The sequence below is a fragment of the Leucopleurus acutus genome, assembly GCF_964270905.1.
Source record: "Leucopleurus acutus genome assembly, chromosome: 9".
Taxonomy (NCBI): domain Eukaryota; kingdom Metazoa; phylum Chordata; class Mammalia; order Artiodactyla; family Delphinidae; genus Leucopleurus; species Leucopleurus acutus.
In genome coordinates, this window is record NC_139144.1 from 26,762,326 (window position 1) to 26,777,846 (window position 15,521).

Consider the following 15,521-nt stretch of genomic DNA (forward strand, 5'->3'; position numbering starts at 1 on the left):
ATACAGAAGATGGTTTTGGTTTTATGCACATTTCTATTTGTGCAACTAGAGTAGAAATAATGACCTACTTGCAAAACAAACTGCTTTAGAGACTACTTTAGAATCATATACATTTGGAACAGTAGCTTTTATTTAATAGGTTTTTTTTGAATAAACATTATTTATGTTGTGTTTGTTAACTGCTATTTTTGCCCCATTGAGGCTTCCTCTTATAATATCATAATTTACCACCATTTAAATAATAAACTTTATTCCTAGATTTTGATCAGTGATTACATTCATTTTGACAATGATTTTAGTTCTTGACGCTTTATATTGTAGTGCTTAGGAAGGTAATATATCTACCTTGATTACCTTCTACATGGCTTGTTAACTACGAATAAAACTTTCGTATTAGATTTTGATTAGGTATGATATAAGATCTGTTTGCACCTAGAAACATGAAAATGTCTTTAAAACTAAGTAAAATGAAAGAGCAAAAGTTGTGTTTTTAAAAGAAATGTGAGGATATGAAGAAAATTTTCATACTTCTCCCATCTAGTTGTTATTTGGAGTAAAAAAAAAAAAATCACTTTTAAATTACTCTAATAAAAGGATCCAAACATACAATTAGAAGATAGTTATTTTATTCATCACAAACTTACCACATTTGTATTTATATACCAGTGAACATAATGTACCAACATTCTTTTAAAATAAAGTATGTCTATTTTTGTTCAAATTAGAATTTTTCTCACTTCTCCACAAAATGAGCATCTCTCCAGCATACATGAAAGAGTATTAAAAAAAAAAAGAATCGGTGACTTAAAAATCAGTATGATATCTGAGGTTGCTAAACAAAAAAAGTGAGTTAATCATTGAAATTAATTATTGAAGTTAAAAATTAGTAACATTTTTAATAAACTTCTGTCAATAAAATTGCATTTTCTACCTTGTTTTTTTCTATTTTTTTCCACTTTGATGGTTTTGGCCCTCATATACAAGTTTGATATTTCAAAAGAAATTTCTTCTTATATTTTTTAAAATGCCATACAAACTAGAAAATTAGAATAAACACATTTATCAATTAAACTGTGTAAGATTATATTCTCTGAATCTAGAATAACTTAAATAACTTCCAAAAAAGAAAGTGCTTTTGTTTGGAAGATGATTACATAACAATATAAACTTAAATGCTTCACTGACATAATTCCAATTAAAGATATTAATGGTTAGGTGTCCTTTTATCTTCCTGAAACAAGGGAACAGAGATCAATGACAGATATCAAAAACTGATAATTTTTGCAATTTTAAAAGTAACCAATACTATATTTCACTGGAAGCACATAAACTCCATGTTATCTTTTTATGAAAATCGCTCGTGTTTTAGATTCCCTCTTCCTTGTCTCTTTTCTATTCTACATTTCTTTTGACAACTACTCTGTCACATGCATTTATATAACTTTTACTATGTAAAAATTGTGAACTTGGCATTTGGTCTTGTATACAAATGATTGACAGAACTCTAAACCCTTAAAGCAAGGATGGAAGATCACAGGTTATGGCCCTAGTTCAATTAAGGGATGTAAGAATTCTAGTTTTATAGTCGCCATGTTGGTTTTGAAGAAAAGGTAAATAAAGATAAATAAAATCTAGGTTAAGTTAAATATTTCTATGCACCATGAGGACCATGACATGTCTAGTGCTAGTCAATATCATACAAGAAAATGCATACTCATTTCAGTTCATGTAACGTTCACCTTTAGGAGTGAGTAACCACCTTTCTCAGGAATTTCCCATGGGTAAAGCACAAGATTCTTTGCTCAGAAGTTGATCACTGAAGACAGATCATTTACCGATGGAAGCATAAGCCCCATTTAAGAAAACATTATGACTCTGGCAGCTGATTCCTCCTATTTCTACTTTTCCGGCTATTGATGAGAGCCTTTAACTTGCCATAGTCCCCTCTCATCTTCTGGGATTCTTCTCCGTGTTGATGTTGCTGCCGAGTATCTTTGCAGTACTGATTAATCATCTGCATTTCTGAGTGGCTGAACGCCCCCATGATGTCCTTTGGGTGGAAGGGTAAAGCCCTCACAGAGCTGGCCCAGGTCCATGGAGACCATTTGTCTGTAACAACAGCCACCATTTCGGAATCTAAAACTTTAAAGTTGATCCTGGCTATGGTCTGCTTGAAGCTGTTTTCTGTTGCAATGCAGTGATACAGTCCTTGGTCAGAATTCTGAACAGAGCGGATCAGGAGTCCTTGTGAAGTGGCTATGATTCGCTCATTCAGCTTGACCTAAAAGAGAGATATCAAAGTTCTGAATAGCCAACTCTATATATCTTCTAAAAAGATATGACCAACAATACAGAGTGTTAACTTCCTTCTTAGTGGACACAGATTTTTGGTAAGTTCCATTGCCTTTTTTTTTGCTCAGAAAATCTAGTCTCAGCAGTACTGAATCTATTAAAGAGAGGGTGAAGTTATCACTCATATTGCCCAAAATAGCTTAAAGTGCATTCCCTTTGTATAGAAGTAGTTTCTCCACATATAAGCCAGAGTTTGGGATGTTTCTGGAATGTAAATCACAGTCAACATATATAAATGAAATTCACAGTTTAAAATGTCTATTTTATCCTGTAGTTCTTGCCTTTTATTGTAACAAAAATACTCACTTATTGAGTAAAAACATGAAGCCACAATTAAAGAGTTGAATTTTGCCTTTTTTTCAATGAATGAATGAATATTCCCTTAACTAAAAATTTTGTAAGCAGAGGCAGCATTTTGAACATTATCAAGGGCTTTTTCCTATTATCTAACACAAAGAATGACTAAAAATAAGCTGGAACTCATTATCTTGTAAGTACTCCAAGTGGTTTTACTTTCCAAGGAAAAGTAATAAGAAGCTATGAGGTGAATATTTAATTACTTTACAGGCTTATACTGGAAAAAATATCATTTTCTAGATATCAACTAAATGCTGAAATCCATTTCCTTACAGTTCCCACTATAGTATTGTCAATGAACACATAAAAACCTAAGTGGTGAGTAGTTCCTTCACATGTATACTCAGGAATGCTCTTTCATTGAGGGAAGAAAGAAATTTGACCCAAAGAAAAATAAGGGAAGGCAAAATATAGTATTGAAATACAAAAAAATAGAACAGAACTAGAAAAGAGAGATTAGGAAAAAGTAAGGACAGAAATATATAAAGCAAAATTTTTTATGTTCATTTAATTTTTAAAGTTTAAATGCGCCTTGAAAATAATTTTAAATAATGTAGAAATGCATTCAGAAATAAAAGAAAAGAAAGCCTTTTCCATTTGTGTGAAATTGGGAAAAATTTTGGGGGCCAATTTGATAATATCTATTAGCATGTATATAATATTCAGTGCTGACATTTTATTTCTAGGAATTTATATAGAAGATATACTCATACAAGTATGCAGATATTCATTTACATGATGTTTTTGATAAGAGGAAAAACAAGAAATAATGTAACCAGTAGATAGCTTCAGAAAACTTAAGGTATGTTCATACAGTGGAATATTATGCAGCCAAGAAAAATAAGGTAGCTCCACATGTACTGATATGAAGTGTGTGTGTGTGTGTGTGTGTGTGTGTGTGTGTGTGTATGTCTGTGTGTCTGTGTGTATGTATCAGAGAGACAGAGACAGAGAAAGAGAGAGAGGAAAATAGGAAGATTATGGAGACTATTTGGAGGAATATATAATTCTTAGCAGCCTTATACTCTGAGAAGTGGGAATAAGTATTGATGTGGAGAAGAGGAGGGCTTTTAGTTTTCACTTATGCTATTCAATATGAACTATTTGCATTTTTGTCTGCAAGCTTTTTTTTACCATTTGTCTTACTTTTCAAAATAAAAGTTCAATATTTGCACACCATTAATATGAGAAATATGTGTATGTTTGCCTAAACTACTAAGGAAGAATTAAGATAAATTTAATTAAATGTTAATAGTTTATTCAACTAAAGTGAGACTGAGTAGAATTGTGATCTGCTTGAATTCTGGACAGATTTTCGTAATTACATTAGAGTTAATTTTTTCATAGTCTTAAATTATGGCATTCTTCGTTTTTTGAGATTGGAAGAAAAATCAATATAGTCATATTTGAGTCTCCACATTCTTGAAACTTCTGAAATAGAACATTAGAAATACCATAAAAGTGATAAAATTTATGATCCATTCCCTTTTAAATTTCATTTGATAATTCCTGTGACATGTATTCAAGACTGTATATATTCATTTATTTCAATTTTACATAATAGAAATTACATTCACTCATTATATACTATTTCACTGGACTTTCTACTGAATAAAAGAAAAGCATGTTATCTATGTTAGGTAAGCCCCCATTTGAGTTTTGGATTTCCAATTCACATACACACATACAGACTTTCTCTGGAAGGATGGTTCATGTCCACATGTCATGTTCTAACCTAAGAATTCCATTTCTGTATGATAATCTCCATAGTACTTTATGAATTTTACCCCAGATTACTTTGCAAGGCAATTATTCTTATGCTCCATATCCATTCAAAATAATTTTAAATTAATTAGACTACAGACAATTCAAGACTAATTTGATGATAGATTTGATAGCAAAGAAAATAGGTCTCAAACAATAATTTTTTATGAACGAAAAAACTAAAAAAAAAAATTTTATATCATGGAAATCTGGGGCAAGAAGGGGCCCTGAAGTGCATGGAGCTCATCTTTGATAGTTATGTCTCATCTTATGCAAGTGGTCATCAGCCTATGGTTTAATATTCCAGTGACAGGGGACACAAAATTTCCTAAACAGCTCATAACATCTTTGGATAGGCAGGTCTGAGAATTGGGAAGTATTTTCTCATAAAGAGCCAATATCTGTTTCAGTAATTTTGATGCAATGCCTGTGTTCTACATCTTGGGATTGTATCCATTCTACATAGCCCTCATTAATCTAATATGTAGTACGGAAACTGTCTACAATAGAACACACACAAATGCAGAAGGCTCTATTTTCTCTTTGCTACATCAGACTTTATGATGTACTGTTAGTACCACTGCAGTCTAGGCTACTTTAATGGTTTATATATACATATGTATTTTTCTTCTTATCCTTTCATTTGTCAGGACAACGTGATATCAATATTATGGAATTCATTATTTATAATATTTCACTCTATGCTGTTTTACAATGTTTTCCTTTTTTTTTTTTTTTTTTGCGGTATGCGGGCCTCTCACTGTTGTGGCCTCTCCCGTTGTGGAGCACAGGCTCCGGATGTGCAGGCTCAGCGGCCATGGCTCACGGGCCCAGCCGCTCTGCGGCATGTGAGATCCTCCCGGACCGGGGCACGAACCCGTGTCCCCTGCATCGACAGGCGGACTCTCAACCACTGTGCCACCAGGGAAGCCCTACAATGTTTTCCTTTTAAAGCAGCTCTTTACAATCAGTGAAAGGTTAATAATATAAGTGTCCTTTTATTTGAAAATCGAGGTTTTTATTACATATCAGTAAATAAAGGCAATGGTCTCATACACAGTGATTCCACATATTACCTAACAAAACCCCAGGAGTTATGAATAATAAAGCAATGGAAACAGATTACCACACAGCAGAAAAATGCTCTTTACCATTTCCTGCTGAGGAAAATTGAACTTTTTTAAAAGCCCCTTTTATCTTGTGAATCACACAAAGCTGTTGTATGAGAACTTAGCTTCTGGATTTGCACACATCTTGTTTCTTTTACAAATGCTTCCTCACAGCAATACCCCCATCTGAGTGCACAAGCTCTTGTTTTAATCACTGTGTTATCAAGGTGAGCAGGAAGAAAGGATTTCTAATTAATCCGTCAACTCTATGGACAAAGCATTTTAAAGAAGGTGGCACTTGTCATCCCAGAGACATTAAAGGATGTTCATATGTCTTTCCTTTTTCATTTGATCTGAACCTCACTGAGGGATGGTGATTTAATGCTCTTTCCAAAGCCCTGACTGATTGCTGCTCTGCTGAGTTACTCACCTCTTTCCTTCTGTCCTCGTCTTTCTGTAACAACCACTTGATAGATGCCTGTGGAGACTTGGGGACACACTCAAGGAAAGTGGTGTTATTTTTTACTCCATACTGAACAATTTCAGCTGCATTTCTATATGCTGAAGAGCAAAAATAAAAGGAGAGAGGATGACAATGGAATTTGGAACATATTCTATTATTTGAATGTTTGTTTCTCTATAAAATTGTGAGCGACTGTGGCAAACCCCAAAGGCAGTCTTAATCATTTAACAAGCAGACTATTATACATTGTTTGCCTGGTTTGTTTAACCTAAAGGGAAGGAGAGAAAGATATAAGGGAATCAATGTTTATTCAAGAATTACTTTACACGAAGGAATACACTTAATATCATCTTGAACATTTAATTATTATAACATCTTTGTGAATTAAATTTTCTCAGCTTTTCATAGCTGAACAAATTGAGGCTGTGAGTTATGAGGAAACATATCCTAGTTAAAGAATTAGTAAGTGCCAGGCAATACTGAAGCCAAGTTCATCCCACCCTTAAACTCCATACTCAGTGTGGTATAGATTAAATTCGGAAAGGCAGAAAAGGCAGAAAGCAAGGTGTGGCCACAGTGGGATGTAATGGTTGAGAAAACGATCTTTGAAATCAGATTTTAGCCGAGATAAAATCTTGACTTTATCACTACTGGCTGTGTAACCTTAGAGAAGTTATTTAATATCCCTGTGCTTCAGTTTTACTTGGTTCTAAAACAGACATTTTCAGACATTCTTTACTGAAATTCTTAAATTAGGAAGAGTATTTAGTATAATCATGTGGTAGCTTAGACATGGGCAGAATTCTCATTCATAAAGTGGGAATAGGAATAGACCTTACTTAAGAATAATTTCTTGAGCACTGAAATAATCCATGAAAAAGCACTTAGCTCAGGTTTTGACACAAAGTCAACATCGCTGTTTGCTCATCATTACCTCCGCTGCAAATACTCTTACCACTATGACTGACACTCGGATTTATAAAATACTCAGCAAACAGAGAAATAGTAACCTGGCTTTATTCCCTCAATTAGATGTACGGAACAATTAAGCAAAACGTGTCTCAATTTTCTTCTTGTAGTTAGTGTAGTTAGTGACAAGAGTTTCATTCTTTAAATAAAAACAAAAATGCCCAGACTCAAAAAGATTAGCAACAGGAATCTCAGTGTTAACAGTTAACAACAGTACCTCTGTAGCAACTTGGTGAGCCTGGAGGAAGGTCCCACTGTTGGTGGGGTGGAGGTGGAGGGAGGGGGTCAGTGGGAAAAGTATAATAACATAATATCTCCATGTCAGGATGGGAAGAAAGGAATTAGATTAATTGTAAGATACAAGGCAGGACTGCCAGAAGTAAATGGAATGGTTGTAAACTGTAAAACCAAGGCACTAAAGTACACCCATGTTCAGAGCAGGATAATTCGTAATAGCCAACTTTTGGAAGCAGTGCAAGTGTTCATTGATGGATGAGTGGGTAAACAAAATGCGATATATATTATACATACAATGGATTATGTTTTCACCTTAAACAGGAAAAAAAATATTCTGACACATGTTACAACATGAATGAAACCTGAAGAAGACATTAGGCTAAGTGAAGTAAGCCATTTACAAAAGGACAAATATTGTATGATTCCACTTATATGAGATATCTAGAGTATTCAGATTCATAGAGACAGAAATTAGAACAGTGGTTGCCAGAAGCTGGGGAAGGGGGAATAGGGAGTTAGTGTTTAATGGTTATGGAGTTTAACTTCGGGATGATGAAAAAGTTGTGGTGTTGGTTGCACAACATTGTGAATGTACTTAATGCCACAGAACTGTACACTGTAAAATGGTTAAGATAGTAAATTTCGTTATGTAATTTAACACAGTAAAAAACAAACAAACAAGATGTTATATTTTCTTCAGTGGTAAACAAAAAAATAAGTAAATTTTTTTCTTCAGAAAGAAAATAATGTCTAGGAAAATCTATAATTACTATCTTTGTGAAAGACTTACCTACTAACATATCCAAAGTATCTGTGTTCCCGGACTTTTGTTTTACAAAATTCTTAGTATACGTACAAATAATATTTAATTTTTAATTACCATATATGAATACCACTAATTTTTTATAGTGAATCTTTCTTTAAAATGACATACTTGAATCTATTACAAGGTTTCCCTTACTGAAATGTGATACTGAGCACTGCTAGTCTTTACCAAGTTTGACCACTTTTAATTACCTTTTAGATTAAATCCTCTGCATTGAGTCAATGGATTTCCATGTCTCACATCTTGTCGTCGGCTCCTCCTATAAAGCACAGAAGTATATACAAGTGACATAGAATTAACATCGCCAATTATACCACATTTAAAAGACTTCAGTTTAAATTTTGCAATCTTCTGATTGCCTAAGCTTTCATAAAGAAAGGTGGTCTGACTATCTCCATTTTTTTGTTCAATGCTTCAAATATAGTGTGGGTACTTAACCTTGTTTTCAATCTGAATTAATTCAGACTCTCCCCATCTACCACTTGTGATAGATGAACCTCCTATTATGTGTACATCCTGGGTAAATGCTAGATTCCAAGTTAATATTGTAAATTTTTATTTTAGAGACATTCATAGAAAATTTTCTAAGATGGTAACTCCAAAGTATAAACTCACTAGCATCTTCCTCCTTATAATTTTTTCTTAAATAAGTACAATTCTCTTACAAAAGTCAATGCTTTCAAACCATTTCCAGAGATACTAAAAAGTTTCCAGAACAAGAGATACAGAAAACATGGATTTTTAGTATAAAGCTAAGCAAAAATTTTCATTTACTAGAATAAGAATTTTCCTTCACGTTTTTATTTTGAAAAATTTCAAGACTACAGAAAAGTGGATATATGAATACAATGAATGATGGTATACCTAGACTCATAAATCGTGTTTTGCCATATTTATTTTTTCTCTCATATGCAAGTATATGTCATGTATATACTGTGTATGCACATACATGAAGATCTTTGGAAAATAAGTTGCAGACATGATAATTTTACACCCTTAAATGTATGTGTCTTTTAAGAATAAGTAATTTCCCTACATAAGAACAATATCATTATTATACTAAAGATATCAATATTTATTTAATAATACTATATAATACACATTTTATATTAAAATTTCACTACTTGTCCCCAAAATATCCCTTATGAAGTTTTTAAAGTTTATTCAGGATCCAATCAAGGTTCACTCAGGGTATTTAGTTGTTACATATCACCAACTTAAGCATTTCAAAAATTTAGTTACATCCTTTGACAGTTGGTCATTATTTAAATTAAAGTTACTTGCAAACTATTTAATTTCTTGTCTTAGATTCACTTACATATTAGCTTCAATTGTATTACATAGTGCAACAAATCAAAATAGAGCAACTGAAATTCTCTTAGCAATGAATCGTGGACATGAACATGGTTATAAGAGAGAAGAAAGGCAACACTCTTCGAATATTGGGAGTACAGGGGTAGATCAGTTGTTTATTATCAGTGCTGAAAAGTATATATGGATAAGTATATCACTTAATTGGGTTAGTTAAGTCTCTTAATATTTTTAACCTTAATGATAAATTAAAATATTCAGTAAGAAGAAGGGAAATATTAAAATCACACTGGGTTTATAAAATTTGCAAAGCAAAATGAACCTCAAAGTCAATGATAATGAAAAAAATTATTTTAAGGTTACAGCAAATAGTTAATAGTTTAAATAATCAAGGGATTATATACATCTATTTATGAAAATATGAGTACAATTTTTGTGTCATTTAAGTATTGTTTCTCCCAAAAAGCCACATGATGCTTATTCAATTGTATATTTCTTTATAATCACACACACACAAACTAGTGGAAGTCACTCTTGTCTCAGAAATTACGATTAATACTGTATTTTAGAATAGATCCTATGTCAGGTTTTTACTGCATTGTATTTGCTATATTTTGAAGTCACAGCATTATTTACTACCAGCTAACTTGTGAGCGTATATTATATGAGAACCATATGACAGTTCTTATGGCTGAACAGGTCATTTTCAGCCATCTAGACAAGCAATATCACTCACAATGGTTAAACTTATTGTCCTGTGATCAGCACTGTGTTACGGTTTACTCAAGTACATGAACCTCCAAGCTGGGCGATCTGAATTTGCAGTATCACATAGCTTCCAGACATTCAAATACCATTCAAATACCATTGTTATGGCTTGGCTTAAATTATGAAAACAACAAAGCAGCCATCTGAGCTTTCTATATGTGTAGATTCCCTTTCAGGCATTTGTATAGCATTGTGAAAGCATGAGGGTAGACAGTCATATTATATTGCATCTAGGATTGGGGATTTGGCTTAAGTTGCCAATGTTTCTGCCATTATAGTCTATTCTTTTGGATAAACAATGAAATCATCTACTTCTTGTGTAAAAAAGCAGATATTTACTTTAAGCGTGAACTGATTATCTTGTCTTAAAGTTTCCAACTTCATGTCTGAATCCATAATAAATAATATTTGAGATTAAATTGTAATATTTGATACAGATGCACAAATAAAGGTAGTTGAGGGTGAAGAGGAAAATGCTTATGTTGTTTACTATGAAAAAACTTTTTTTAAAAAAGAGAAACTACCGAGCCAATGATACTTAACAACTCTATTATGTCAAAATATAACCTCCATTGACTTCCAAGTGTAACTGTACTTCTTTGTTTCCATACAAAGAACATGTTTTTGTTTTTCATTCCTATGAATTCCTCTACATGATCCTTGTGTTCCAGTTAGATAGTGCAATCGAAATAAAACCAGGTAAGTTAACACTATTAAAGAAAATGAAAAATACTCCAAATGATCATTTTTATATTACTATTTAATCTCTAAAGAAAACAAATGCTACATATGGGAATTTGGGAAATAATTCATGCAGCAAACATGTTTTGTATTCACTATAACTGTATGCTTAAAAAAGTTTGGGAATAATTTGGAGAATTTAAATAGTATAGATAGTTTTTTTGTTTGTTTGTTTTGCGGTATGCAGGCCTCTCACTGTTATGGCCTCTCCCGTTGTGGAGCACAGGCTCCAGACGCACAGGTTCAGCAGCCATGGCTCACAGGCCTAGCCACTCCGCGGCACGTGGGATCTTCCCGGACCGGGGCACGAACCCGTGTCCCCTGCATCGGCAGGCGGACTCTCAACCACTGCACCACCAGGGAAGCCCATATAGATAGTTTTAATGAAACTCCCAGTATGCTAGCCAAAGACAGGTAAGCGTAGGCCAAGGAATACCTTATATATGTGTGTATATGTACACACACACACACACACACACACACACAAGTCAAAACGACAATAAGATATCACCTCACACCTATTAGAATGGATATATATATATATGTGTGTGTATATATATATATATACAGTATTTTTTTGGATCTCTGTGATAGAATTAAGACACTGCTAGAGGTATCAAGATAGCTCCTTAAATCCTTAGTTTCTTTTTCAGGCCATGATACATGTTTTTTTTCCTATCTGTACTTGAAAAACTGTGGTATAATTGACATATAACATTATATTAGTTTCAGGTGTACAGTTTCATATTTATATATATTGCAAAATGATCACCACAGTAAGTCTAGTTAACATCTGTCACCTTACATAGTCAATTACAAAAGGGTTTTTTTTTCCTATGATGAGGACTTTTAAGATCTACTCTCCTAGCAACTTTCAAATATGCACTACAGTATTAGTAAGCAGTCACCATGCTTTACCTTACATACCCATGACAATTATTTTGTAACTGGAAGTCTGTACCTTCTGACCCCCTTTTGCCCATTTTTCCCACCACCACCACCCCTACCTCTGGCAACCACAAATCTGTTCTCTGTATCTATGAGCTCGCTTTTGTTGTTGTTTTTAAAATTCCACATAAAAGTGAGATCACACAGTATTTGTCTTTCTCTGTCTGACTTATTTTCCTTAGCATAATGCCCTCAAGGTATAACCATGTTGTCAGAAATGGCAAGATTCCATCATTTTTTATGGCTGAAGAGTATTCCATTGTGTGTGTGTATGTAAGTATGTACCTATCAATCAATCAATCTATCTATCTATCTATCTATCTACCATATCTTCTTTATTCATTCATCCACTGATGGACACTTGGGTTGTTTTCATGTGTTTGCTATTGAAAATAATGTTGCAATAAGCATGTGGGAGCATATATCTTTTTGAATTAGTGTTTTTGTTTTCTTTGGATAAGTACCCACAAGTGGAATTGTTGGATTGCATGGTAGTTCTATTTTTATTTTTTTCGGGAACCTATACACTTTGCCACAGTGGGTGCACCAATTTACATTCACATCAACAGTTCACAAGGGTTCCCTTTCTTCCACATCCACGGTAACACTCGTTATTTTTTGACTTTTTGATGATAGCCATTCTAACAGGTATGAGGTGATAACTCACTGTGGTTTTTGATTTGTATTTCTCTAATGATTAGTGATTCTGAACATCTTTTCATGTGCCCCTTGTTTATCTGTATGTCTCCTTGGAAAATGTCTGTTCAGATCTTCTGACCATTTTTAATCAAATTATTTGTATTTTTGCTATTGAGTGGTATGAATTCTTTATACTTTTTTTAATAGATCTTTATTGGAGTATAATTGCTTCACAATACTGTGTTAGTTTCTGTTGCACAACAAAGTGAATCAGCCATATGCATACACATGTCCCCATATCCCCTCCCTCTTGAGGCTCCGACCCCTCTTCCCTATCCCACCCCCTCTAGGTCATTGCAAACCACTGAGCCAATCTCCTTGTGCTATGCTGCTGCTTCCCATCAGCCAACTATTTCACATTCGGTAGTGTATATATGTTGATGCTATTCTCATGTCGCCCCAGCTTCGCCCTCTGACCCCATGTCCTTAAGTCCATTTTCTATATCTACCTCTTTATTTCTGCCCTGAAACTAGGTTCATCAGTACCATTTTTTTTTTTTTTTAGATTCCACATATATACGTTAACATAAGGTATTTGTTTTTCTCTTTCTGACTTGCTTCACTCTATATGACAGACTCTAGGTCCATCCACCTCACTACAAATAATTCAATTTCATTTCTTTTTATGGCTGAGTAATATTCCATTGTATATATGTGCCACATCTCCTTATCCATTCATCTGTGGATGGACATGTAGGTTGCTTCCACGTCCTGGCTATTGTAAATAGTGCTGCAATGAACATTGTGGTACATGTCTCTTTTTGAATTATGGTTTTCTCAGGGTATATGCCCAGTAGTGGGATTGCTGGGTCATATGGTGGTTCTATTTTTAGTATTTTAAGGAACCCCCATACTGTTCTCCATAGTGGCTGTATCAGTTTACATTCCCACCAGCAGTGCAGGAGGGTTCCCTTTTCTCTACACCCTCTCCAGCATTTGTTGTTTGTAGATTTTCTGATGATGCCCATTCTAACCAGTGTGAGGTGATACCTCATTGTAGTTTTGATTTGCACTTCTCTAATAATTAGTGATGTTGAACATCGTTCCATGTGCCTCTTGGCCATCTGTATGTCTTCCTTGGAGAAATGTCTATTTAGGTCTTCCGCCAATTTTTTAACTGGATTGTTTGTTTTTTGATATTGAGCTCCATGAGCTGTTTGTATATTTTGGAGACTACTCGTTTGTCTGTTGTTTCATTTGCAAATATTTTCTCCCATTCTGAGGGTTCTCTTTTTGTCTTGTTTATAGTTTCCTTTGCTGTGCAAAAGCTTTGAAGTTTCATTAGGTCCCATTTGTTTATTTTTGTTTTTATTTCCATTACTCTAGGAGGTGTGTCAAAAAAGATCTTGCTGTGGTTTATGTCAAAGAGTGTTTTTCCTATGTTTTCCCTAAGAGTTTTATAGTATCTGGTCTTACATTTAAGTCTTTAATCCATTTTGAGTTTATTATTGTGTATGGTGTTAGGGAGTGTTCTAATTTCATTCTTTTACATGTAGCTTTCCAGTTTCCCCAGCACCACTTATTGAAGAGACTGTCTTTTCTCCATTGTATATCCTTGCCTCCTTTGTCATAGACTAGTTGACCATAGGTACATGGGTTTATCTCTGGGCTTTCTATCTTGTTCCATTGATCTATGTTTCTGTTTTTGTGCCAGTACCATACTGTCTTGATTGCTGTAGCTTCGTGGTATAGTTTGAAGTCAGGGAGCCTGATTCCTCCAACTCTCTTTTTCTTTCTCAAGATTGCTTTGGCTATTCAGGGTCTTTTCTGTTTCCATACAAATTGTAAAAATTTTTGTTCTAATTCTGTGAAGAATGCCATTGGTAGTTCAATAGGGATTGCATTGAATCTGTAGATTGCTTTGGATAGTACAGTCATTTTCATAATATTGATTCTTCCAATCCAAGAACATGGTATATTTCTCCATTTGTTTTCGTCATCTTTGATTTCTTTCTTCAGTGTTTTACAGTTTTCTGAGTACAAGTCTTTTGCCTCCTTAGGCAGTTTATTCCTAGGTATTTTATTCTTTTTGTTGCAATGATGAATGGGATTGTTTCCTTAATTTCTCTTTCTGATATTTCATTGTTGGTGTGTAAGAATGCCAGAGATTTCTGTGCATTAATTTTGTATCCTGCAACCTTAGCAGATTCATGATTAGTTCTAGTAGTTTTCTGGTGGCATCTTTAGGATTTTCTATGTATAGTATCATGTCATCAGCAAACAGTAACAGTTTTACTTCTTCTTTTCCAATTTGTATTCCTTTTATTTCTTTTTCTTCTCTGATTGCTGTGGCTGGGACTTCCAAAACTATGTTGAATAAGAGTGGTGAGAGTGGACACCCTTATCTCATACCTGATCTTAGTGGAAATGCTTTCAATTTTTCACCATTGAGTATGATGTTTGCTGTGGGTTTGTCATATATGGCCTTTATTATGTTGAGGTAGGTTCCCTCTATGCCCATTTTCTGGAGAGCATTTATCATAAATGATGTTGAATTGTGTCAAAAGCTTTTACTGCATCTATTGAGATGATCATATGGTTTTTATTCCTTAATTTGTTAATGTGGTGTATCACATTGATTGATTTGCGTATATTGAAGAATCCTTGCATCCCTGTGATAAATCCCACTTGATCATGGTGTATGATCCGTTTAATGTGTTATTGGATTCTGTTTTCTAGTATTTTGTCCAGGATTTTTGCATCTATGTTCATCAGTGATATTGGTCTATAATTTTCTTTTTTTGTGATATCTTTTTCTGGTTTTGTATCAGGGTGATGGTGGCTTCATAGGATGAATTTGGGAGTGTTTCTCCCTCTGCAATTTTTTGGAAGAGTTTGAGAAGGTTAGGTGTTAGCTCTTCTCTAAAAGTTTGATAGATTTCTCCTGTGAAGCCATCTGGTCCTGGACTTTTGTTTGTTGGAAGATTTTTAATTACGGTTTCAATTTCATTACTTGTGATAGTTCTTTTTATATTTT

At 33.9% G+C, this 15,521-nt stretch overlaps 1 protein-coding gene across 1 annotated transcript in view; it reads right to left on the bottom strand.

The window, feature by feature from the left end:
* Positions 1–1,867: 1,867 nt before the first annotated feature.
* Positions 1,868–15,521, bottom strand: part of SEMA3C (semaphorin 3C) — a gene marked incomplete at its 3' end in the record, with an annotated part of 182,254 nt that continues 168,600 nt past the window's right edge. Inside the window, exons 15-17 of the mRNA XM_082846102.1 lie at positions 8,269–8,336; positions 6,013–6,143; positions 1,868–2,281 (exon numbers count right to left, since the gene is read on the bottom strand). Coding sequence (XP_082702228.1) covers positions 1,868–2,281; positions 6,013–6,143; positions 8,269–8,336 — 613 coding nt within the window. The remainder of the gene's footprint in view (positions 2,282–6,012; positions 6,144–8,268; positions 8,337–15,521) is intronic.